Below are 27,945 nucleotides of genomic sequence, written 5' to 3' on the forward strand. Positions count from 1 at the left end.
TCATAGAAACACTATGTAGTTAATGTGAAAAGTGATTTCAATTCTTAACTGTGACAAAATGCCTTCTGTACCCACTGGCGGCTGATGCAAGAAGCAACACCACAGAGATTGCCAGAGACTTTGACACACCAAAGCAACTGAACTTAATTTTAGGTATGTTGTGGAGCAGGGAGGGGATGGGTCCTTTTCAGTACAGCTTTGAGTCTGTTTCCTGAGCAACATCTCAGCATCAGAGAGTTATTGACAAGCTGGAGGGAACTGAGAAGAGCAGCAAAAATAAGCAGCTGGAGAAACTTACAAGTACAAAAACTGACCTACAAGCAATTGACTAAAATAATTAAACACATAGTGTTATTAAACAATGGTTGGGGTGTGTTGAGAACTGGGGTGGAAAGAGAGCATGCAACATGACAACAGTTACAAATTTTTTTAATATTCTATTTTTAAATCAACATTGAAAGATTTTCTAAAAAATGTGTTCTGGGAATCATTTTGGGGAAGTTATCTGGCCTGTGTTTTACAGGTCAGACTAGATGATCACAGTGGTTCCTCCTGCCCTTAAAATCTATGAACAAAATCTAACTGGTGCAAAACACACCAACATCATGCTGCCAGTTCTTTCTCCGTCACTTACTTCCCTTTCTCCTGGGTGCTACTGGCCATCTAGTTGGGAAGTAAACATCAGTAAAGTTTGTACTGCTGGTAGCTAAGTAAGGCTTTTCCTACTCTCTTTCCAGTCTAGCTTCCATTTTGTCTATTCTACTCTCCCCATGTAACTTTTGTCTTCATCGGAGACGACTTCTCTTTCCCATCTTCTCTCACTGGATTTGCCATATATGCACCAGCATGACCTTCTTTCTTCTCCTCCCTTCTGTCCTTTGCCTCTTATTCTGTTGTCAGTCCCTCTCCCTTTCCATTATCTTTCCATTTCTCTGCTTCTTTTGCAGCCCATAATAGGACACAGTAACAGAAACAAGCTACACAAGAAGGGGAAGGAAGAGTGCAGTACAACCAAGACAATTTGTATAAAGAAATTAATGCTGGCACACTCATTTAGTGGCCTTCTGGGCTGGTGTTTTATAAAATGCTATTTCTTTGCTAATGGTGTTTTTAGTAATACAAGGTGGCTGCTTGCTCAGGCAACATGAGTTAGTTCTAAATAAAATAAAATAACTCAAGTCAGAGATCGATTCTTTTTTGTTCACTGGCTCAGGATATTTGCCTGGAAAAGGTTATTGTCCTGAAAATACAGTATTTGTGCTGGTCCACTGAGATTTTTCTAGCATGGCAGAGTGTGATTTTTAAGTATGTATTATTTATATTGCAGCAAGCCCTGAGGGTCCAACTAGCATCAAGGCTTACTGTGCTAGGAGATGTACAAAAAGACTCCTTGCCCTGAAGAGTTTACAATCCAAGAAGACCAAAAAAACAAAGGGTGAGTAGGATACAACATTAAGGCAACATGGTCTGGGTGGTGGTAAGTTTATTCCTGAACACCTTACACAGATGGGTTTATTTAGAATCTCTTTCAAAATTCAATTTGTTCTATGAAACAAAACAGCCAAGTTTACAAACACTCCCCACTAGAACATATTTTTAGGGAGCTTATATATTAATTCAGTTGCTTGAGAGTCCACATTTGGTTCAGGTAAAGGAATGATACAGGAATGATACAGGAATGATAAGAGAATCGCCACAACAAAGAGGCCAGAAGGAACGGAAACAAGAAATCAAGAAGTTTGCTGCAGAGGTTTCCCTATGTATGTGCAAACTGGCTTGGACTCCATCAAATGAGCTGAGTTACTGCCAAAATATGGGATATTGCATCTCACCCTGGGAAGACTCACATAAAATAAAACCAGAATAATACATGTGTGCCAAGAATAAAAGATGAAAGAATGTCACAGTCGGTATATGCAAAATATAGTTAATTAACGATGATGGTTCACATTTCTTTATCCCAAAATGATTTATACGAATTGCATACACAGCAATCATTTCAACCACCAATGAAGCCAACCCTAAGATGAAACACAGCACCTGTTTTAATAATATTCAGCAATGCTACATAACTGTTCAAAGATGGGAAGTGACATTTTACTGACAATCTGTAGGTTAGTCCTATGGCTATGTTCTTACCCTGACTGGCAGTGCTGATGCCCAAGTGAGTCAAGTTGGTTGCAAGATTTCCGGTGCTATTGGAGCTACTCAGGGCTGGGAATGTGGATTCCTCAGGATCTAATGGTGTTGGGAGGGGAGAAGGGAAATGGATGTTTGTCAGGTCTGGCAGAGAGCCACCTGTGTTATGTGTAGCAGGAATCAGCGTTGTAGTGTTTTCCTGGTCAGCTGATGGAAAGATGCTAAATTAAAAAAATACAGTAACAAAAGTCAGTTGAGATTTTAGTCTACATACATCCTTCCTAAATGATGCACAGAAGGAAAGTTTATCTAAAGTTGCCATGCACAAAGCTATGTAAAAAATATACACAAAATATTTAGAGTGGTCATCTTTATAAGTTTCAACATTTACCCACAATTGTCACATGGCAATATTTTCACTGGTGCTGCAATTGTTTCCATATTATTTAGAATAGAGAACCACACTTTGGTGCATTTCAGGATGTTTATAATCCCTCGGGTGCTTATGACTAACTCCACTTGAGGTATGCATAAGGTATCACGCACACACATGCAATCTCCTGTGTCTTAGTCATTTAGAAACATTTTTTGTACACTCACATGTTTCTGCACCTGATAAAAGTTCGCTGACAAAGATATCAAAGATAACTGCAAAGCAGTATCAGTTTTGAGTTAAGCCTAGATTTGCTGAGTGCAATTTGTAAGAGATTCTGAGAAGTATTTAGCCAATAACGTGTCCTTAAAAAATATCCCCTCTATGAAAGAATTCATTTGTTTGGATTTGCTAGAGACCCTTCCTCCTTCCCCACCTCCAAATACATCATTTAAGGCAATCAACAGGCTATTCAGGCAACCTCTCTGGCTCTTCTTGTATCTACTCCAGAACTGCATTCTGGGGCACATTTGGAGAACTCAAAAAAAGCCAGAGGACTTTTACTGTGTGCAATATGCTTTCATGATTATCTCAATGCTCTTTACAATGCATTAATTGAAGATCTCAGCCCCCAGTTTTACAGATTGTGAATCTGGGGCGCAGAGAGGTAAAATGAGTTGTTCACATTCATACAAAACATGCCAAACTGGGGATAAAACTAAGAATTCCTGACTCTCTGGGTACGTCTATACTGACGGCGGCAAAGTCGCCACCGTCAGATCAACCTATCTGGATCGAGTGAGTGGTCAGTGAAGACCCGCTCAGTCGATCCAGAAGTAGACGCTGGTAAACCATCCCCTCAAATGGCGTAGCGCTGCATCAACAGGAATGCAGTTCCCGTCGGCAGGGCGCAGTGCAGTGAAGACGCTGCGCAGAAGGGAAACACAGCAGTTGAATCACCAGGTAAGTGTAGACCAGGGCTCAGTCTCCTGCTTTAATCACATGTACTCCTATATAATTAGTTAGGGACTGAATCTAGAACATTTTTTAAATGGTTTCATCACCTGAGCTATCATGGCCAAGCAAACCATGTTCAAGTAACATTAGCATTCAGGTTTAAAAGTAGCGTGGCTAACATTGTTTCATTGTCAGTACACAGGGAACCTTAATCAATAGAGCTTGTGAAGCAGGAAGCTTAGGTAAACACAGTGAACTTTCTACATGCATCCCTCCAAGACCACATATCCCACCCCAAACTTACTTGATTCCTGGAACTTCACATGATTTAGGTCTTGATGACCCTGTCTAAAATAGAACAGAAAGACATTGTGATAGGGAAAGACAGGTGCTAAATAATGTTTAGGAAATAATTAGTTTAAAAGACAGATTGTTTCATTTAGTAGGTTTCCTAAGGAGAGCAGTTTCTTAAATGCTCTTAAAAGCCTCTCTTTGCTCACAATGGGTATTTGGTGTCACACCAAAAAAACTGATCTCAATGTGGACTTTAAGTCATCTAAGCTTCACGGTTCCAATGATAAGCTAAGCAGAATGAAGATGGAGCAAGGATAAAACATCACCTCCTTGAACTATTACCAATTACTTTAGCAAGCAAACGTCGGCCATGACATTTTTCTTACAAAATCTAAGCCTCTCACTCTATTTTGGGGGTGTCAACGTTAAATGAATGAAAATCTACAAACTATCACAAAGGCGCTACCATAGTGACAGAAAAAGAAGCAGCACTTTTAAAAAAAAGCCTTGGAAAATACAAGACTGGTATAGTAATAAAACTTTAATAGGTTATCGGAGCCTTTATGGTCTCCCACCTCACAGTGCCGCCCTCCAAAAACTCCACAGCATAGCAACTTTCATACCAATGGAGGCTTTTCTAACACTGCTCCATGAGTCTGCAAGAGGGCTGCATAGAAGTACTTGCTCTCTGTATCTCCAAGCTCAGATATGGACTCTGATCCCCAATGTTCCTTAGATCAAGTATTTCCACTTTGATGTTTCTTACTCCTCCTGTTCCATGTCACATTTTGTTTTCTTGAAAAGCTGTCTGGACAACTGCAGGATACATTCTACTGAAAAAGGGTTGCAACCTTCCTGTTCAGACATAGTATTATGGAATGTATTAACTACGGCATTTCCTAGCAAATCTTTGTTCTAAAAGAAGAGTTATGAGAAACTAAAAGCTCTCAGTCAGATGAGTTGTAAGACTATGCATACAATTGTTATTAACCAGACTCAGTCATCAGCAGTACATCCAGAATATAAGTCCTACTTCTATCTTAGTGAGTTCCTCTAGACTAGAGAAACTTGTCTCATCCATTTTATGAACGTGAATACATTGGTAATTCACAGAAAAGGAACCTTACAGTCTTTCCAACAATGTCACTTTCAAGGCTTCTCGTATGAAAATCCCACATGATGGCAGCAGACACACTTTGTATGATCATAAAGCAGAATTAGCTACTCACATAAATGAAAATCTGCATGTGACACAGGGAATGATCACTTGATTAGCTAGATACATACCTTTTTTTAAAAAACGCCTACCCCTTTTTTAAAAAGCTTACATTTGCTAAGGACTGACAGTTAAAACACCTAATTCCAAAGGCTAGCAGAGAGACCGTAGCAGAGAGACAAGAACAGGGAAAACTGGCATGCTGAGAAGTCACAGTTAGACTTTGGAAATACGTTAACATATAGAACAGCTCATGAAAATAATTAATTCAGCCTTGGTTTTGAGGAACTTCGTGAACCAAACATCCTTTCCCAATTGGTTCTTTAATATATTTTTCCAAATCAAAAGTGTATTAATATTCAATGATTCAGACTTAAACATCCAGACTTATGTAAACATTAAAAAGATATTCAGATCTCAAAAGCAAATGCTACCATTGCTAGTTCTATCTAGTAACCAAGGTGATGGGGGAAATATGGAGACAACAGCAGCTCTATAGGAGCCAAATAACTAAAATCCTGAATATTTACAATGTGTTTTACAAACAACAAAAATCTGATAATTGTTTTGGTTCTGAAGTTGCCTTGAAAAATGCCAGTTAGATTCACAGAAAAAAAGAAAATGAGAAGAGGCAGGATGGGGACTGGCAGAAATGAAAGCAGAGATACAAGTAAGGGCAGAGTGCATTTTATTTCATTAAAGTGGGTTTCTCCATTTGAAAAGATGATGGAAGAATGTTTTAATTCTGTATTTCATTGATGTTCTTATCTCTGCGCCCTTAATACAATAGTGCAAGCTAAGGAGATATATCAGCCTTCACTTTAAAATGTCCTGGAATTTGTCAATTCCCGACAAACCTTAGGAAGTGAACCAAATGCTTGTGTGCTTTTAAAAAAAAAGCAACTGCATATGGGGCCAACCTATTAACAGAGTTTATACATGCAGACTTAACGTTTACAAATTAATATTTAAGCAAGACAGCTGGAAATCATTTTCTGCCTTATCAATTCAAGTTTAGAATACAGACTTTCCCTGAGACAGTTGACAATAAGGCCCAGAGAGATAGCACGCTCATTTCTCACTTTAGGTGGTTTGTTGCAGAATACAGAACTTCAACTCAAGTCCCAGCAATGCAACATTATTCAAAATGTTAACCTAAATATATTTACAAAATAAAGTCTCTGTACTAGAACTTTTGAACCTTACAGCAGATTTGGCATTTCTACCTTTTTAGTGTCCCATGCTTGTTTAGGGAGGGTTTTGTCCGTTTCAGACGTGCTTTCCTCCATTCCCGGGACAGTCAATAATAAGACTAGAAAACGGAACAAACAGTTAGTGCATCCTAATACGAAAAATCTGCTAAATCCCACAGAAACAATGAGATATTTCAGCTGGGGGAAACCTGTGGCCCTTTTTAACTCTAAATAATAAGTACTATGAAAAAGAAGATACATTTCTGAATAAAACTATATCCAGATGAGCACTATGTTAAAGAAAACGAACATGGAACGCAAGTGTAGCTCACCAGCTTTCTAAAAACGTATTTGTAGGACAAAACTTTCAAAAGCATGTAAGGGACTTTGCCTAAGTCCCACAGACTTTCAGTAAAGCTTAGGCTAAGACATAAATCATTTTTGAACATGGGACTTAGGGCATCTATTCACTGCAGCATTAACTTGGGAGATGGGCACATGGGTTAGCCTAGCCCTGGTGTGAATTAGCTTGACTGGATTTTCCATTCCCTCATCCACCCCTTCCGATTTTACCTCTTTTTTGCTGCATGTCCTGTGACCCTCCTGAAAAAGACTCTTGTTGAGCTGGGGTCATTGTACTTTGATGCAAGGCAGAATCTGAATTGGTCCTGAAAAGAAAGCAAAGAAACCTGTTAGCTTTTCAAACTAAGGATGCTTACGAGGATAACAATCCCCTTTAGTTACATGGGAAATTCAGCAAATTAAAAGGAACCTGCATTGCCACTTCATAATTGTAAAATATTACACTGGGATTATGCTGGGCAAGATTGAATTATGAAATGGTGGGATAACTTTACAGAAGAGAATTTATTACAGATTTAAAGAGTAATTGTTTCAACAACAAATCAGAGTTTAGGAGGAATATCAAAGACAAACAAAGGACTGCTATGCATTGAAAACCATTTGGGGTGTACTCTCGCTGGTATTGTTGGGGCAGTACTTGGTCTCATAAAATAATAAGCAGCAGCAGCACTTTTGTAGTTGAGAGCCATTTATAAACATTGCTTAAGCCTCACATAGCATCTCTGTGAGGAAAATATTATCCCCATTTTACAGAAAGGGAAACTGACTTGCCAAGGAACACAAAAGTAGCCTTAGAGCACATATTAAATATAGGAGTCCCAGGATCCCAGTCCTCTACTCAAATCATGCCACCCTTGCATGATGCAGTGTCCTCAAACTGATAAGCACAGCAAACTACACCACACAGGCACTTCTTGACCCCAACTGTCAGGCGCAAGGGGCATGGTGGTGGGGACAGATGACTCCACATTCCTTGCTCACTGATTGCTTTTGAGGGAAGACCAGCCCACTTCCAATGCAGTGATAAAAACCTAAGATTTTCTAACTCTGTGATTCTGAGTGTCTTACCCCTCTATGGATGTAAGCCTGGGCAGTTTCACATCCAAAATCTAAGTATGTAGCTGGCAAACTTTAAGTTTAAAAAATAACCTTTTAAAAGAATCCATAAAGAGTTGCCAAAACATAAAGTTCTAGATTCAGTAAAAAATATGGCAATCCAGATTATCCTGAGTACTGTAAACTGCCATAGGGAAAAGCAAATGTTTCTTGCACTTTTAAGAATTGTCACAGTAGCTAAGACCTTCGACCAGAGACTAATGCAATTGGAATTATGCCACTAACCTTCTCCAGTTTGTATCCGATGGAGGCGACAGATACACAGTGCCATATGGACAACTGTCCACGTGATTCAATTAGTTAAGGGCAAGAAAACCAGGAACTTCTTGTTTAAATAACAGGACCATTTGAAAACTCTGAACAAGGAACAATTTAAGTTACTCTGTCAGAGCCCATACATTCTAGTGAGAAAAGCAAGGAGCATTCCCTGTGAAGGCCATGCGATTTTGGCATGACATTTCAAACAAAATATGCATGTTAATGGTGGTTTTATAGGTGCTGTAGGAAAGAATGTTCCTATTTAAAAATTCAAGCCTGACAATACAGAAACAAAACCTGCTTACACTTACTTGGGTGGAGTGTCACAGAGGGAGTCACTCTGAACAGTCATTTGAAGAGGTAATCACTTTCCACCTCCCTTTCTTAACCTCCTCCCTTGCAATGCTATGTTTCCCCTAGCCACACACTAGTGTCTGAATGACCCCTTGTGGTACAACTGTCTTGCGCAATCCACTCCTCCTGCTTCCCCCCACCACACACACACACACAGGTTGAAGTCTTCTCAGACATAACAAGCCTGGGTGGGTCACGAAACATGGAGCTTTGCTAGTAGGACATGTAATTCAACCTGCAGCTTCAGATACAATGTACCCCACACCTACACCCCCACCACACACATATCTATTCCCCCCGGTGTCTAGAGGTTGTACCACAACTTTCCTCCGAAGGGAGAGAGATTATATAATGCTGCTCAACTGGCAAGCAGTTGTCACTTTTGAGTAACAGGAGGATCCCCCTCGTTTCCAATAGCTGAGAAGCCTACCTTTGCCCTCACTGTCATTGTCCCAGACTCATCCGCCAACCACTCTGGCACGGACACTTTTTAAGCTAGTCAACAGCAATAAGCTAATTCTGTTTTATGAAAGTCAGCAGGAAACAGTGCTTAGCAGATGCTGAACTGATATGAGTCAGCTTGTAATAGAAATGGAAAGAAATCACCTGCAAAAAATTTCTTCAGTCCTGGTTCTACTCAGGTTTGAAGCAGGAGTCAGACCCACTAACACTGCCATTTGACACTTCTGTGGCACTTTTCACTAGACGGTGTCAATGCACTACTTAAGACTCTCCACAACTCTGTGAGGTACGTATGTATTATTATCCCCACTTAACAGATGGGGAATCTGAGATACAGAGAGGCTAAATATTAGGGTTTGTGAAAAATTAGACATCCATGTAATAACAATGAGACTATCCAGTTACATTAGAGCGGCTAATGCTTCAAAACAGGAGATATTAACTGTCCAGGTTTCAGAAGAAACATCCCCTGCAAACAAGACAGTTGTCCATTATGGGGTTTTTGCATGAAATGCTTTGAAATGATCCACTGTCTGAGACAGGATACAAGACTGGATGGACTTCTAATCTGAGTCAGTATAAGTAGTGCTATGTTCTTATGGCCAAGATCACAAAATGTATCAGTGGCAAAAACAGAATGGAACTCAGGAGTCCCCCTTTATGATCCACACTCACCATCTACAATACTTGCGTTTTATCTTTTTTGTTTTTTAAAGCAATTTGTAAAACAAGCTTTAAATACGAACAATGCTCACAAAGACAGAATTTTAATGTCACATCATAAGCCAAAGGATATCTGCCTTCCGTGTTTATCCACAGAGAGTGGACGCCGGTGTGGTGACCCGAGGCGGTTTCTGTCGCGATACACTCTGTCCACCAGACCATGATGCCGAGTTGTCCTACTTGTATCCAATCCAGATGACTGAAAAGGAGTCTAAGGGAGAGAAAAAGCTATCAGAAAAATACATGCAGAACCCACATGCCCAGAATCAATACATCACAGCAAGGCCTAATTCTGTAAGCACGTTAAATTGTGGAGACTGCATTCTGATTTTAAAAATAAACCTGACAGCTATGAACATAATGGCCAATCATCATATGGGCAATGTAACTTTATCCTTAAATGTAATTTTCATATACTAGACAGATCACATTATATGTGGAATGGGGTCGCACTGGAAACTACCTCCCAGAAGAGAGGCTAGTAAAAGGGGGAAGCAGACAGCATCAGATCTCCTAAATTTGCACTATTTCTCCAACCTTAAAGTCTTAACACATCTTTGAAACACCAGGAATGATAAACATGGGTAGAATAATCTATCAACCTACTGCTAACTAGTACACAGGTTATTCCTGGTGTATCATGCAACATGCATCTGGAAGGAACATGCTGACAAATGGAGCTTAAACTTAACTATGAAGGCAACAGATGCAGGAAGGGGATGCATCCAATGCACTGGTTTTAAGGTACAACCCCATGAACAGTGCACCAATAAACTAATCAAGAGGTAGCAATGGCATGAATTACTGGGGTGAGGTGCACATGTGACAGAGAAGTTGCGCCTCTTGGCCAAGCAGAGACTTTAAAAAGGAGATCTTGGACATTGCATTTCTCTGATATCCAGGGACACACAAAGATCCAAGATGACCCCCAACCTGTGCAACTGAGAAACAAATAGCAGGCCAACTCTCTCAGAGTATGTCTACACTACAGGCACTACTGCAGCACAGTACAATGTAGTTAATTAACCTCTCTAAGAGGAGGTACCTAGGCTGACTGAAGAATTATTCCGTCAGCCTAACTACGGTGCTCAGGCAGTGAAATTTTTCACAGCCCTGGGCGACATACTTAAGTCAATCATTTTTAAGCGTGAACAAGGCCTGGAAAAGTTGATATCACCTCTTATGTTTCTTCTGATTTCTCTCCACAACCTACCTGCATACCTTCAGCCTTATCAGGATTAAATCTCAGCCAGTTTGCCTTTCAAATTCTCAGTCCTAGCAGAGCATCTGGTAACTTAAATCAATTGTACCACTCAAGTGTGATAAAACCAAGCAGATCTCAGTGTCTACTGCATACTGGAGACAACAGAACTTCAACTGCCTCACTCTCCGCACCGTGGACCCACATCCATGAACCAACAGACGAGAGACCAGAACTCTTCAAAAACTCATGAGACAGATTTGATGGGTTGTGTACCCGACACAGGCCCTGACAGGCCAATAAACATACCAGGCTGCACCTGGAGGGGGAGCCAGGCTTAACAGATCATGATGACCAGCTGGGCAGGAGCAGTCTGGTTAGTATAAAGAAAGGAAGTTTGTAGCAGAAAGGGGCCGCAGGGGAATAAGACAGGTAAGAGGAAGATGAAGAGGTGGGGGGCGAGCCTGGGATCGTAGCCAGAAAAGCTGAGTGGCAGGGTAAGGGCAGGGTAAGGGCCTTTGGGCAGCAGGCCCTGAGAGAAGGGCAGGACTGGGTAAGGGTTTTGAAAAGGGAGTAAAACCCTGAAAGAAGGGCAAGACTAGGAAAGCTGGACTATGGAAGAAGGCCCAGACAACAGTGGAGTAGAAAAATAGAGGGATTTTCAGGAAGGAATTGTACAGAAACTGTCCTTGAAGGGAGAAGGCAACTGGGAAGAAGGAGACCCTAAAGAAAGCCCTGGAGAAGAAAGGCACCAGAGAAGAAGCCCTGACAGTCTCTGGCTCAGGAGGAACCAGCCCTCCATGGAGAAGACCCTGGGAGGCAGCTCTTTGTGATACAGTGAGAAGGAATTCTGCAGAGCTGGAGAGTGGGGTGAAAAGTGGGCAGTGGATTGATTCTGCGGAGGATAGAAGAGTTTTTGTTCCTTTGAGCTGGACATTATTGCCTTATTCTACGGAAGACAGAGGAGCAGAGCACTTAGATACTACAGATTGACATTACACAAAATCTTCAAATAGAATACAAGGAACCTAAATTGAGAAAATTAAATGAGATTTTAAAAGTTTTCAGTTTCAGTAATATTGGGTATTAATCAGTAACATGGACAAAAAATGCATAAATAGGATTGTCTTGACAGTGTCCTTTTAATACAGGAGCAAGTTAAGTAGATGGAGCACGCTAAGTAGATTTACTACGTAAACCACATATAATGAAATGAAACAAGCCACCAGCGTCAGGCACCATGGGAAAAATAATCTTCTAGATAAAGGAGTCATCGCAAAAATTAGCCAGCGCATAACAAAACCTCGGTATTAGCCATACTGAAGAATGGAGCCTACTCTGAAGCTGAAGTTTAGCCAGAAGACATTTGATTAAAGCATTTTACCCCCTCAAAAAAAGTTTCCAAGAACATACACCCAATTCCACAAAATATTCATACTGTAATGGAATCACCTACCCACCCCCAGCTTATTCTGTGGCCTGAATTATTCTGTCCAGTTGGCTTCCACTTTTGCCTTTAGACTGTCAGCTCTTTGGGGAAGGGTCCTATTATATGTCTATTACTGGTCACACTATGAATAAGGCCCTTTGTTTTAATTTGTTTTACTGAAAAACTCCCAGCTTTTACAAAAGCTATTAGTCGTTTTTTACCAATTTTGACCCAATTTACAGACCACTTAAGTATATAAAAATACTGATTATGTTAAGAAAACACAATATATTAAGTAGATGTGTTTTTTTATCTATGTATAGAGGCAAGGTTGTCTGTTAAAGTCAGGCAAAGTAATGGCAGATACACACACTCATGCGCATGCATATGTACTGTTCATGTACAGTTCATGAACTAAACTACAGCATTAAACTGTTTTTACTTTTTCAATATGCTTACTTTTCTCTATTTGTTGCTTTTTTCCTTTCCTCCTGTCCCCCAATATTTACCGAGGAAATTATTAAATATATTTGTGAACTGATTTTTAACCTGGTTTTTAATTTTTGTAATAAACGCCAATAAATTCCCAGGAAATTTTAAACAAAATAAAAACTGAAAATGAAGGGTCTTGCCTCTGAACAATACCATGCAGATGTACACGAGCACTATAATCATTAATAAAGCAGAGTTGCTGTTTGGTAGTGTACACTGATACATGGCACCAATTGTAAAAGTTGTTCACAACCAGAGGGCAGCAGAACTATCAACCAATTTCTTGGGAACATAGATATTTTTCCCTAGAGTACTATGCGCTTTTTATATTTTTTAATTACATTCTTTAAGACTGATTAATCTTAATACAGTTATGCTTATCTGCAGAGGTTATGACTCTGTGCTCTGGGCCTGTTATCAGCAGTTATTGTACAGTCTCCAGTTGAAGAAAGTCAGAGCACTGATTTAAAGTGTATAAATAGCAGCTGAAGCTCACCTGGAAGGGCAGGTCCATAGCACTGTTCCCAATCTGATTCACATTTGGCAGTGACCCTCCATAGTACTGGCCACGACTCTGTCCCAACTGCAAATATTGTGTTTTCTGTAACTGTAACTAAAAGACAAATAAGAAAAAAGGGATGATTGCAACAAGGAGAGGTACTTAAAACATTCATTTTATTCAACTGTGCTTAATTTCAGACACCGCCGAGAACAGCTTCCTCCCAAAACAGTGTGAAAGGAAAACTGACACCAGCTCACAAATAAGTTTAACTATAAAGAGTAAGATTGAAGATGATAGCCTGCCAAACCTGCTTGACAAATGACAAAGTCAGCTTTGTAATCACAGTGATCGCATGCAAGTTTATATCAACATGAGAAACCATAAGATAATTTATCTCATCTACTATACTAAAGAGCTAGAATTTAAAAACTCACATTAATCTGATGTTTGACCATGATAATGCCAAAATTAGGTACAAGATCAGAGAGCTCAGATATATAATATGTAACAATCATTCTCATTTAAAAGTATATGTATTTGTTTAACCAAACTTGCAAAGTTTTCAGCATTTGTGCTTAAACAGAATCAGTCAGTCTAAGTTATAACTTTATATTACATAGGAAATCCTCTTTACTGTCCAGGAGTCAGTTTCTTAACACTGGAAAAGGATCTTCAGAGAAGTTGCAGAAAGACTGAAATGTTACCTTCTGGATGTAAGAGCTAAGAGGAATTTCTCACTACAATATACTTGTGGGGGAGTAAACATGGCACAAGCAGCCACAGTTTCAAAGAATGCAGGAAACGTCTTACTTTCAAATGTCAGATGACAACACACTACTTGAAAAGCATTTTAGCATGTTCTGTATGTTCATCTAACCAATGATAGTTTTTGTGAAGAAATAAAGGGAAAAAAGCACCTTTGCACATGGAATTAAGTCATCTTATTTTCACAGTTATTTCTTTTCTTTTCAGAGAACTGTATGTCCTTAACCACTTTTGATTAACAGAACCTCCTGCCTTTTAACAAAGTTTTAAGTTACTGGCTCTCTTTTCAAGATCAGAAAATCTTGTGTCCAAATCATATTTGCTATGATTACTAACTCCATTTTCAGCCATTTCTGGTCAACCTCTGTACTGCTTTTGCATAGCAAATTCAGATCTGATGTCACTGTGACACCAGGTCCCTCTGCCATACTGACCAAGTGCAGGCTGGAATCATTTCAGTGTAACAGCTTTGCTGTTTTACTTTCTGAAAAGCATGAAGGGCATTCCTAGATTGGTAATGATCACTTGTTTAAAGGATGTTCAATCCTTGGATTAGAAGCATGGTAGCATGTATATCAACAGATCTCTCATTTTCATTCACAAACAGATCATTAAGCTGTTCTCTTGGAATCCCAGGATTTCAAAGAATGAAGTTTGGAAATGCCACTAAAAACTGGCATCCTTAAAGCAGAGTGTTTACATTTTTGTTTGTTTTTCCTTTCTTTCCTTTTCCAATTAAGTAATGGATATGGTCAAATGGAACCCATGGTCCCGCATTTAAAGGCCTAAAACAAAGACTATGGGATTGAGGGAAGACATTTACATCAAGGTGAGGAACTTGTTTCCTCCTAAAAAGTTGGAAAATGTTACTATCGAGGACTACTCAGATAAAACAGTAATAATGTGACCAAGCCTTCGGAGTAGTTTTGAGTATGCGCAAATTCCCCAGAGGATAATCGTGACTGAGGCAGAAAAATACACTGACCTGCTTGTATTATGCCTGCAGGGCTCTCGACAATGTTCTCAGGTCGCTCAATTTCATGAGCACTGAATTCACTCTCAAGAGACAAGTGTGCATACTGAGATGATCAAAATCAAAACCTTACCAGAAAACAAATCCTTTAACGGTGAACATCTACCAGAAACGACAGTTTTCCACACACCCAGTAAACCAAGATCTCTGAACTGTTTTGCTTGAGGCACTAAATCAGACAATTCTCAAATTTAATCTCAACTGTAGAAATTTTATTGTCAAAAAACCCCACAAAAATTAAGCTAGCTGTTTACCACCTGTAACGCAAGTGGCCTGAGCTTCCCATTCCTTAAGAATGCAGCTCAATCTGCAGAGGACAGAAGAGTTGAGAACCAATTTGCTGTATTTAGCAGTGAAAATGATTTCTTCCACTATTCTTGGATCAGTCTCTTGGATAAAGAACAGTAAAATAAGCTTCTTAGAAAGCTTTGATACATCTTTCATTTTACCAACAGTACTTTCAGTGAGCAACATGCAGAAAAATTACTAAACTTTTTATTGTTACTAATTACTAGTCTTCACCACTATGAAAGTTTACATTTCACTTGTATTTTTATTCATTATTCTCCTCAGCTCTTCCATTTTAAAAGTTCTGCCCTGCAACGGCTGCTGCTGGTTATCCCACAAGTTAAGTCAACACTCAACCAACTTGGCTGTAACAGTGCAAAGCTGTCTGAATGCCTCACCTAATACCCTTCTACCAAGAAAACAACTGTTTTAAAAGACTGGGAAATTTATAACCCACTCTCATTCACGATATGACTTGCAGTACAAAAGAGAGTGTTACTTACCTTACAATAAATGGTGTTTGAAATGCGTTGTCTATACGGAGTCCAATCTTGGGTGCACATGTACCCCATGTGCCAGAGACTAGAACCTTTTGGCCAGCTGTGCCATTTGGCCTATGCCCTAGGTGCCCTCCTGCTCCCTGCTCATGAAGGCATAAAAAGATGCAGTGGAGCCAACTGCCTCAGCTTCTCTTAGCCAACCAGAATTCAAATGCTAATGGATTCCGAAATAGCAAGGAAGGAGAGCAGGTCACAGAACAAACATAAAAACACATTTCAAAGTACACCAGTTATTGTAAGTTAAATAATGGTCTTTCCTTCTTTGAGCAATTGTCTCCATGTATTCCACTCTTGGGACTCAAGTAGTAACCTTGTGCGGAGGTGCATAATCAGAGTCTTAACCAAATAATGATTGAAGGATCACTTTGCCAAAGCAAACATCTGCTCTGGATACCTCCCCAATAACATAGTGTTTTGTGCATGTATGAATTGAATGCCAGGGAACAGAGCTCTACAAACTTCAATGATGGGGACATTCTAAAGGAAGTCACAGATGCAGAGTGACCTTCTGACTAGTGACGGGGATCAAGGTTACCTATTTGATAACACAGCCTGATCCAGATTATTCATAGCCTATGCCTGTGCTGTAAGAGACTCTGAATGGCTATCTAAATGCAAAGAAAGCTATTAGAACATCTAAAGAGTAATTTTGTTTAAAAAAATCAGTGGCATAGGGTTTCAGAAAGAAAATAAGTAAATGAATAGTCTAACATGAAAATTAGATGTTATTTTATGTCCACCCAAGGTTCCTACTTAGAGAGAGACCATATCCTTATGAAAGTTAGTGCATGGTGAGCCTGCCATTAAAGCATGAATTTCTCTCACTCAACAAGCAGAACTAACAACCACGAAAAAGGACATTTTCATGGAAAGATGATGTAATGAACACAGATAATTGTTCAAATGGAGGACCCGTAGCACCAGGTAACACTACACATTAATAGTCTACAAAGGAGAGGATTCTCTAATCAGAGGGAGTACATGTACTAATCCCCTCAGCAATCTAGACACTGTTTGATGTGTAAACATTGTGCACATCCTAACTGGATCTGTAATTTTCCCTCCCAATAGCACTTCTTCTATGCTACTTAGAGAAATATGTATCTTAAATTAAAATAAATTTCTTCATTAAAATCAATGGTTTTGCATTAAGCAGTTGTATATCATAAATTAAATGTTACCCAAATGAAAATTTCACACTACTTATTTGCTATCTTATATTTGTGAAAGGAGCTATATTTAAAAATAAAAACAAACATACATTTCCAAAAAGCTACAAAAATGATACAATCAAGAACTTCCAGTGTGCTGACAGCACCATGAAACAGTAATTTGTCATGTAACAATTTGGTAACTTGCCTTAACTGCCTGCAAAATCCAAATAACTATATTCCTAACTCAGTTACACAGTGAGAACCCAGAAATATCTTGCTGAAGTTAGTGGAATTACTCTGGATTTACAACGGTATAACCTAGATCAGAATCTGGACCAGAATCCAGAACCACCTGGTTTAACACAATTACTGGCTTCTCCTAACAGCCAGCAGTGCCACAATTTCCCCTTATATCTGCTTTATGAATTGCACATAAGAACTAGAATGACATTCACTTGACTTACCTCCAAAAGTCCCATTTAAATTGGGCTAAAACTTTCTAAAAATATAACAGTTTGGATGGTGGGATTCAAATTGTGCTTTGGGGGGATGGGGTGGCATGGGAGAGAAACATCTCAGAGTGAGAAGTGTGTTATTTTTACATGGGATTTCCTGCACAACATTAAGAAGTATCAAAATAAGCAGGTGGAAGCCAAAGGAAGTGCTAACCTTTGGAAATAAAACAGCATTTATGCAAACTGAACACTAGCCGTTCTCAACTCTTCCAAAAAATATTCTCAGGCAAATTACAAGCTTGTACACAGAACTCAGCTGCAATAAGATGACCAATTTTAACAGAGAACTGTTTCAAGTCCCATTATGATAACCCTTCTTAAAACATCTCTTTATAAACATTCAGAATGCTTGGCTCCCACAAGTCTAATATCATAATACGGGTGGAGTGTCCTTTTGATGAGAACACAGATAATCTCTTGTGAATCCGATGAACACAGGAAGCAATAGTTCACGAGAGCTGTCAGTTTGCGGTTTCCATACTAAATTTTATATATAAATTGAAACTTGGCCATCCCAGAATCAACCAGTACTTTCAAGATAAATATACAGAGAATTAAACAAAGATTTAATCTAATTTAAAATTTAAATTAAAACAGTAAAGATAAACTTTTCTGATTAAAGAGCTAAGAGGAATTTTCCTAAATCCACACAGTTACACTACAGAAGACTCTTCAGGCAGTTTGCTAATACAAACCTCAACTGAAATGAGATTGCATGGAGCAGCACACCAAGCAGTCTCCAGGTAAGACATTTAAAAGTGCTCAGTAACTGCCCCTGCTAAATGACCACCTGGGAAATAGGAACATCATCCCAGAAGTATTTACAGTTGCTTGGAAGTTTTTGGGCTGGCACTCACACTTACTATTCAATAGCTAATCTGTGGTCTCCTGTATGAAATGAGGTAGGGGTCCCAGTCCAGTTCCCTCTGTGCACATCCACATCAACAAAAAGCTACCATACCATAATAATTACTGGTTGGCCATCTCGGCAGAGGCCAAGGACCACAGGGGTAGTTGAGACCAAACTCCCCTCTCATTCCTAGAGACGGGCCCTGTAGATCACGTGGGAGGCACACCAGCAGTGCAGTAGAAAAGCTTGCCAATCCAAATGCACAGGCTGTAACTGACCTGTGGATGTCACACCCTCCAAGGCTGTCAGTCTGGCACCTTTCTCCAGTTCTAAATTAAACACAAAATTTAATAACCTCAAGACTGGCCAGCTAGTCTCAAATTCCCTGTGGAAACATTTTCCCAAAGTAAACAAGACTCTTCCCTGTCCACCACTCCCACAAAGATAAGCAAAGCAAATAAAATCTTAAAAGGAAAGATAAGTGAATAGCATAAAAGAGAGTCACATATATGGATCTGGACTTGACAGCACTGCCTTCAGCTAAAAACTTCATCATAAGCCAACCAGCCACTACATAAAGCAAAGTCTATTTAAGCCATCGAAAATTAAAGTGTCTTGTTTTTTTCTGCCTATGTTGAGAAGCTTCCCAAAACTATACAATAGTTTAACTATTCTGAATATAAAATCATTGTAACTATCAATGAACAGCCCTCTTGTTCAGACTTTTGAAATTCACTTTGCATTTTTAATGCTAGAAATCTTAATAAGAAGGCATTCACTCTCTGATTAATCTATATAATAAGGTTCCAGGATTGTCACTGTCCCTCTCTCTCTCTGAAGCCTAGAATGTCTGTTGAGTCAGCGTGAACCAATGGAAACAGCTAGAAGCATGGTTGAGAGCTCTTTTTGTTTAGAATATCAGCAGGTTTCGCAATCTGTTACCATTCAATTTTTAAGTTCCGTCATTTTAGGCTTTTTAACTTTTTACAAATTTCTGTACCCCTGTATGACAGCACAGACCCCTCACCTAGTGCTATTTAAGATAGCCTCCCCCCCTTCACCATGGACTCTCTTATTTACTAACTAACATCACCCTACCCACGAGTGATCTAGAATTTTTATTTTAATTGTAAATCTCTCTTTTTCTTTTTAATTGTGATCACAAAAGTTTTCATACAAACCATGAAAAAAAGAAAATTTTGACCCTGATGACCCATATGTCCCTTCTCAAGAAGGAAAATTTGAAATACGTACCCACATTTTCACAAACCATGACATGTATCCTGCAATCAGATACTTGCAGGCAGATCAACATATCCCCCTCCCATGTCAGAGTCCCATTAAAATCAATTATTAGAAGCACAATGCTAATGGGCAGGTCCCATCCTCCTATACAAGAACGGTCATAATGGGTCAGACCAATGGTCCATCTAGCCCAATATCCTGTCTTCCGACAGTGGCCAACGCCAGGTGCTTCAGAGGGAATGAACAGAACAGGCAATCATTGAGTGAATCATCTCACTGTCTACTCCCAGCTTCTGGCAGTCAGAGGCTAGGAACACCCAGAGCATGGGGTTGCATCCCTGACCATTTTGGCTAATATCTTTAGCTTCAAGGTATTTTACACTTTATTAGCCTAAACACCCAAAGCATCCTTAGGCAAGTTATCACTCACTCAGCATAATGGTGGGGAGAACGGTTAACATTTGTCCAAAAAACTCCTTAGACTGTTTTTGGCCTTGAATGACATGACTGCTTGATGAAGTGTGTAGTTTTATTTGTTTGCTTTTTCTTTTTTAATTCTTCTGGTCCACAGCAACAAAGATTATGGTGAACATAAGGCCACTTCAGGATCCCTTGCATTCAAGGATACCAGATTATGTATGAAGTGAAACCCTAAACATTACATCTGAGGGTGTAATTTTTAGTGAAAATTTCCCCCCATTAAGAGAGGCTATGGTGGTGGTAGAGTGGGGATATTGGAGAAAACGAAAGGGGAGGGAGCTGAACCGGTGGTAGCAACAGTGAGAAATTTTAGCCACATAATCCTAGTCCATACATAGCCCACGAATGAGTGAATTTTAAGAGTACGCCTTCTTGTGATGTATTGATCATATGAGGGGGAACGCAGGGACAGTAGTAAGAGGGTTTGACAATTAACTCAGTTATTAAAAGATCTTCAGAGTTTGGAAATTACAGATCAACATTCACCTACAAGTTGTATTGGTAACTGAACACGTGGCAAAGTGAGAGAGAGCTGTCAATGTGCAATTTTAGCCCTTTAAATTCAGTTTGCAAGATATGAAAAGTTAGATGACCAAATCAAAGACAATGCCATTAATACTGCCTCTTTCAGTTAAGTTTACACCCACCAGAGCAAGTATATGATAGGAGTTGCTCTTTCATTCAAATCATTTCCTGGTGGGCAGAGGAAATAAAACGTATCCTGTAATAATACTCCCATCAGGTTAAATTTCACACCATCCAACCCTAATGCACCCACTAATACAAAAAAAACCCTAAACCCATTTTAGGAAGCAGGAGTGAGAGTTCTTGGTCTTAACAATGATTTTTTGGAAGGGGAGATGAAGCCAAATCTATATGGAGAATTAAATGGCAGTTTTCAAAGTCTGTGGACACTCTTACAAAGTTCATTCTTCTTGTTAAGATGTAATCAGCCCTAGTAGTATTTCCCATTTTACAAGAAATCTCTTCAAAATCTTTTTTCTCTAAAACCAGAATGTATTTTTAAATGTACCCACCATAGTCTATGTGATGAGCGTTCAATAATTAAGCACAATGGGAAGAACCAGTAGTGACTGCATAATAAAGCCTGGGTTGAAATTTACACATCAAGTAGGGCTAAAAATTCCCATTTCACATTTTTAATGACTGAAGTTTAGTTTCTAAGTTTGATGTAATAATTCTTCAAAGAATAACTGAATTTTCCATGGAATTTTTAAAGTAAAATATTCACTAACTTAAAAACATTTTTAAGCATTTCTTTTTTTGAAGTTTTGCCTGGTCTCATTTTGGGGATGGTTCCTCTAACTAAATCTTCCTTCTTACTCCTGGCCATGCTTCCAAACCCATCTGTGAGGGGCACTTATGTGCAGAAGAGGCAGGAATGTCAGAGCAAGGGGGGAGATCTGCCTCCAAGTACATTATATTGATAGTGCTCACTGCAAAAGACTTAGTCTAAATTCAAACCAGTGGATTTTTTCCCCAGCCTGCTGGGCATGGCTTACTGTACAGCAAGACAATATGGGTAAGCACATTTACTAAAGTGGACCAGTGACTTTACAAAGTTTGCCTTCAGCACAACTCTTCACAAAACACAAACTGCAAAAGGGAGTCAGATTTTCAAAGCTTTCATTGTTTTGTAAACTAGTAAAATGTCTGACAATCCACTGAACAATGAACATGATTTTTTTTTTTAAAAAAAAGCAGCAAACATTTTGGGATCAGAGGGACAACTCACAACAAACAAGTGGGCCACTGCTTGAATACAGATGACAGCCAAGAAGCAGCATCTTGTATTATACTGGAAACAGTGAAGTGAGAGTTACAAGTGGCCATTACATCACTCAGTATATATCTTGGAGTATCTGCCCTGCGTGTCTGGGAGAAACGCCCCACACACACCAAAAAAGCAATCTCATTATTGTCTTTCAAATTCTATCTTAAAACTTTTCATCATGATGCCTACAAAATATTTGCCAACAGTTAAGCTGCTGGTGTGCTGAGACCACAGCCATCAGGCAGACCAATACAGTTTCATTGTTTCCTCATGCTCCCACATCCGTCTATCCGCTCTAGTCTTATACTTAAGCTTCTTGGAGCAGTGACTGTTTTTTGTTGTGTTTGCACAGTCTAGCACAGTGGGTCCTCGCTCATGACTAGTGCTCCTAGTCACTACGGTAATACAAATAATTGGAGTAGTGAGTGCAAATAGAGGATGTTCGATAAAGAACAGTATTAAGGGGGAAAAAATTTACTCTAACAAACTTAGCAAGAACAGTTGAAAGATATTTCCAAATGGGCTCACAAGTTCCAAACACCCTAAATCAAGACAGCATATTATCTGTAACTGAAATTGCTGGTTTTGCTGTTTCTTTTGAACATACCCACCCACCACCCCAAAAAGTCACACTCACACCTGTAGTGGTACAATCCTGACACTTAGGCCTGGCCTACACTAGAGTTTTCATTCTTGTCAATTTCACTGTTCCAAATTGACAAAAAAAAGCCCAAGTCTGGAGTGCTGAAACCCAGGCTGCTGGTCCCCGCTCTCAGCTGGGCAGCCAGGGCGAGAAGCCCCAGTGCTTGGGGGCAGCTCAGGGCGAGAAGCCCCAGTGCTTGGGGGCAGCCTTGTCAATTACATGGCTGAGCTGTGAAATTGACATGGCTGGCTGTTCTGGTAGAGAGTGGGGAAAGGAGAGGGGAAAGGAGAGGGGAAAAGTCCCTGGCAGCTCCCCATGATCCCTGCTGGGACCGGGGGAGGAGGGCAGCCCACAGAAAGACCGAGAGTCTCTGGGGTCCAAGCAGGGAGTTGAGAGGCCGGGTTCTCAGCTCCTCACACTGCCCCGTAGGTCAGTGGAAGTGCTCCTGGCGAGGACATGCTCCACCGATCCAAGGAGGGCAGTGTGGACCTCACCCACAGCTGTAATTACGGCCATGGCTCTAATTCAACCTATGTTAGGTCAACTTATTTTTTTAAGTGTAGACAACGTTTAAGATGAAGGCTTAAAAATTCCTTTCAGTTCTTGACTGAGGCAGAGGTGAAGAAATAACTGCTAATTAGCAAGGGTCATCAAAAGGAACATGGTGAGACTTTTCCATAAATTTAACTAGTAATTCTAGGCAAATGCAGTTCAATTTCCAATTATAATCAAATGATCACTGGGGTTAACTCTGGGCCCTTGATTTATCTTTTTATACTAAAGAGTGCAAATCCCTGTATTTGTATATAATTTAATTCTGACTTTGAGTCACCTAATTAAATACAAGGATTTTTCAAATTGTCAAACCACCCAAGCATGTATTTATAATACTCAACACAATGCCTCTGCCTTGCCTAGCTTAGATGCTACAATTCTGACTCTTGGTCTATCTCTGTCTAGTTCAGGGTGTCAAAGAGGCACTAACAGATTTTAAAAGTTTTTGGGTTTTTTGTTTTTTTTTTAAACAAAATTCCATTATCCAAGGCTCTGATCGTGCAAATTATTCCAGGCAGGCAGACCTTTGCACTCATGCAGAACCCACTAAAATCAATGGGGACTCATGCAGGCCTACGCATCCATCTGCGTGGAACTACTCATAGGAGGATTAGGGCCTATGTTAACACCTTATTCTACACACACACAAAAATTAAAGAATTTAAAGCAGCTACACCTGGTTTTCACAATTTGCACTATTTAATCAACTTGAACAAGAAGAAGAGACCAATTTCTCTTTATGGTTCATATTCACTAGCACCAAAGCTTTAATATCTAGATTGCAAACCCAACAAGAGAATGTTTACATCCAGCCAGAATCTGCTTATGCTGACATTTTAAAATGTTAAAATGTTAAAATTTTTATTTTTTAGCAAACCTAAATTTCAGGGCATACTACCTAGTTGTCAGATTAGTTGTAGAAAACATTAAATATTCATGACAGTAGATCGATTTTATCTGTAAAGCCACTAGTGTGTGAATTCATCTAGAAGACACTTAACTATATATTGTGCTAGAATAGAACCAGCAGCCAGCTTTTTCACAAGTCTACTAGGACAGTGCAGACACACACTGCACAACAGAATCTGTACCAAAGAGGAAAAAACCTAACAAATCGCTTTCTCCTCTTCCTGTTTCTCTGCTGTCACAATTGGGAAGCAACGTCAGCAAGCCAAGCTTTCTAAAGACACTGGCTGGCTGCAGTTCCTAATGCTGATCAGACAACAGTGTCTGGATCCAAACTGGACTGGCATAGGAAGTGAAAGCCTGTAGCGTACAGCAAAGTTGTAGCCTATAGTGATAGAACCTACACATTCCAGAGCACTCAAGGGCCATAACGTATCACTGCCATCCTACCTTCATAGTGAAACATTTTGTAACAGTTTTATTTTCTTACATGCGTGATTTTTTTTTTTGGTTGCTCATAGAAGAGAAGCACAATGACACTGGCTACAACCAAATAGTATAGATAGGACTGTGAAGGTTTCCCTACTTGCATCTGCCAATGTCTTCAACTTGAGTTGTGATGCCATTAGTATTCAAGTGCTATAGGTTCTACGGCACAGACAACCAAGCCAAATCTGGAAGCCAAATGACTACCACCAACCAAGCGAAAATTATCAAAAAAGCCTCTCACCTGTAACACGTTAGAAGTTCCCAGCCAGTGACAAAAGCAATGACACTGTGTTTTTGCTACATAGATATACTTCATTAGAGCTTTTTTTTAAAAATCCCACCCCTCTTCAATAGCATCAAAGCAGTAAAAGCTACCCATTGCTGGGGCTCACAATTTCCAAAAGAAGACCCCAATCCTGAAATTGATTACATATGGGTGGACTGCTGCACCTGTGCGTAGCTCCACTGACATCAATAGTCCATCTCCATGCTATCAAACTCAATACTGAAGCCCAAGAGCCAGAAGTCTTCTTCATGCACTAAAAATTCATCTATACAACTTCTCAAACCCTTTAAAAGCATCTTTGTCTGAAGTGCGTTGCAACTTCAGTTATTCTCTGCTAACCACAAGGTTTCTAAGGCTATGGACTTGGTGGAAAACCTATACAGGTAATTTAAGACTGGACAAAAACACTAAGAAATTTGCACTAAACATAAGAATGGTCACTATCAGACCAGTGATCCATCTTGTCCAGTATCCTGTCTTTCAACAAAGGCTGGTGCCAGATGCTTCAGAGAGAATGAACAGAACAGGGCAATTATTGAGTGATCCATCACCTGTTGTCCAGTCCCAGCTTCTAGCAGTCAGATGTTTAGGGACACCCAGAGCATGGGGTTGCTTTTCTGAGCATCTTGGCTAATAGCCATTGATGGACCTATTCTTCATGAATATATCTAATTCTTTTTTGATCCTACTTACACTTTTGGACTCCACAACACCCCCTGGCAATGAGTTCCACACTGCATTGTGTGAAGTAGTATTTCCTTTTGTCTGTAAAGCAGATGCTAATTAATTTTCTTGGATGCCCCCTGGTTCTTGTGTTATGGGAAGGTATAAACAAACACTCCTCTATTCACTTTCTTACCACTCATGATTTTGTAGACCTCTCTCATATCCCATATTAGTTCTCTTTTCTAAGATGCACAGTCCCAATCTTTTTAATCTCTCCTCATGTGAAGGAGATTCTGCATGGAGTGATTTTGATTTGGTCAAGAGGAATGGACTAGTTTACTGGTTTTCAAAATTTGGGTGCACCTCCTGTGGGATGAGGTTATCAGGGGAGCAAGGACTGTAGAGGTGCTTCTGAATCAGTCACATCGCCACTGCAGGCCCTGCCCGGTGACACAGGTAAGAGGCTGCTGCCCTCACTTGCCAGACTGGGGGAGGGGGCTTTGCTCAACTTTGGGCCAGGCAGACAGCATGCACAACACAGGGGTAGGGTTTGGTGGAAGGGAGAGGGATCACTGCAAAGCAGCAACAAGGAGGAAGTAGAGCCTCCCAGCAGTGGCAGATCATCTCCCTGGGCTCAGCAGCAAGTAAGAGGCAGGAGCAAATGGGCACCTGGTACTCGTTCGTGACAGGAGTGTGACTGAGGGAGGGGTGAGAATGCCCCTGCCTCTCCACCTCCTGCAAGTACCCACTCACTCACCCCCTGCCTCCCACACAATCTTCACCCTGCATCTTCCCAGGCACTCACCACCCTTGCCTCCCGCTCTTCCCACAGTTTAGCTGGCTGGGCTATCCCTCTCCTGTCTCCCATGGTGGGGGGCGGCCTGCATGGGACACAACTCTCTGAAAGGGGGCACATACAAAAAAGAGTTTGGGAACCTCTGGACTAGATGACCTCACAAGAAGTTCCCATTTATAATGTCCAAGATTCTGTGAAAGCCATCTTTTCTGTAAGATTATTATAGCGGCTCTATAAAAGGAGAACAATTATATATACACACACACCCATTCATTCACTTTTGAAGCTCTCATATCTTATAATTATAATGCCGTGTTGTTAAAATCAGTGCAGACTAGTCAAATGACACCCAGTCATAAGAGCTCAGAGTTGAGGTATTTATTGATCTAAGTTTAGTCAGTAATCATTCGATTGCCTGCCAATTAGGCTTCTGAACTTGGTGTGGTATTCATTGCACATTTACCATTACGAAGTAATCAAGAATTACTACAACCTTCCATGCGTTTATAGAGGGCTTTTTCTGCCTTCTTAATGAAGAGATTATTTTTGAGCCCTCAGCTCATTTCACTGAGTTATTTGTTTTCTTATGCTTCATCTGTAAATTCCATAAAGCTAGAACTCCAGGACACTTCTAGATTCTCCCTAAGCTTAAAACAAATCTCCAAAATGGCCTCAATTATAAGGTTATTTGTCTCACGAATAAAGCAATATTATATATTTTACATAAGTCACACACACAGATCACCTCTGCAAGAGAAGATATAGTTGCTGTTATACAAAAGTTGTCTTTATTATTCTGGGAGCAGCCAATTATGCATTTTAGGAGTGAAAATATTTATTATTCATACATCATGATAAATTTGCATGACACTTCACAGACAAAATTCCTTTTGCATATGAATATGAATCCAGATATGACATACTAGAGAAATGTGGGGGGGGGGTGAATTAATAGAGCACTGTGTCACTTTTTTATTCCTTAGCCAAATTCAAAGTCTTCTGGAAAATGAGCTAGTATAACTAATTTGAGTGCCTAAGGAATCAGACCATGTCTTGCAACATTTGTAAAAAAATTTAACAGATTGTTTTTCTATGTTTAAATACACTTTGCTATTTCTAGTGAACAAAAGTTTGCAGTTTAAAACTCAGTCACAACTGAGTACCAAGTAAAAACAGGATACAGCTTAAAATAGTGACTGTTCTTCAGAGTTCTCTCTATCGCTGGGCATGGAGCCAAGCTAAGCTACAATACAAACCAAACCTTATTTTTCTTTCTTTTTTTAAAAAAAGCACAAAGTCAGATCTATTGCCAGTCCTGCAAATGTCACCCTTTGTTTTTGAGAAATAGCCAGCCAAAAGGAGAATGGTTGACACTGACAATTAAATGTAAAACCTCAAACTGGACTCAAACTTGAAACGTATTGGTTATTTTATTATAAAAATAACTCTCCCATCTGAAACGTTTTAAGGGTAATGATGTACAGCCACCTTTAGGCAATTGTTAACAAATCACAGCATGATCTGGATTGAAGTGTGCCCCCCTAATACCTGATCTTTGCACCATGCCCTGCTCCTCAAAGAGAACTGACTCAGGAAAGATCAAACAAAAGCAGAGATGCCCTCATTAAGCAAGAGAAAAATAAGTTTTTATTTTTAGCCACAGAATGTGTTTCATAAATCAAAAGGCAAACAGGGCATATTTACATTCTTTGAAGTGTACTATGAGGGCACATGACCATACACCACTGACAGGTAGCTGGGAGTATGCCTAGTATGATTCATTAGTTAAAATGTTATTGTTACAAAATAAATAAATGATTCAGCCACTGCAGAGTCTTGTGTTCATT

The 27,945-nt window shown here is 39.8% G+C and overlaps 1 protein-coding gene across 2 annotated transcripts in view; it reads right to left on the reverse strand.

Annotated features, from left to right (window-relative positions):
- Positions 1-27,945, reverse strand: part of CRTC1 (CREB regulated transcription coactivator 1) — a 65,394-nt gene that overhangs the window by 27,447 nt on the left and 10,002 nt on the right. For both annotated transcript variants that reach the window (XM_067560701.1, XM_067560695.1), the window contains exons 2-8: positions 13,067-13,183; positions 9,522-9,659; positions 7,877-7,938; positions 6,746-6,840; positions 6,206-6,291; positions 3,774-3,817; positions 2,140-2,360 (exon numbers count right to left, since the gene is read on the reverse strand). In XM_067560701.1, coding sequence (XP_067416802.1) covers positions 2,140-2,360; positions 3,774-3,817; positions 6,206-6,291; positions 6,746-6,840; positions 7,877-7,938; positions 9,522-9,659; positions 13,067-13,183 — 763 coding nt within the window. The remainder of the gene's footprint in view (positions 1-2,139; positions 2,361-3,773; positions 3,818-6,205; positions 6,292-6,745; positions 6,841-7,876; positions 7,939-9,521; positions 9,660-13,066; positions 13,184-27,945) is intronic.

Source organism: Emydura macquarii, unplaced genomic scaffold (genome assembly GCF_026122565.2).
Source record: "Emydura macquarii macquarii isolate MOO-44397 ecotype Brisbane River unplaced genomic scaffold, CSIRO-AGI_Emac_v2 contig_306, whole genome shotgun sequence".
NCBI classification, from domain to species: Eukaryota; Metazoa; Chordata; order Testudines; family Chelidae; genus Emydura; species Emydura macquarii.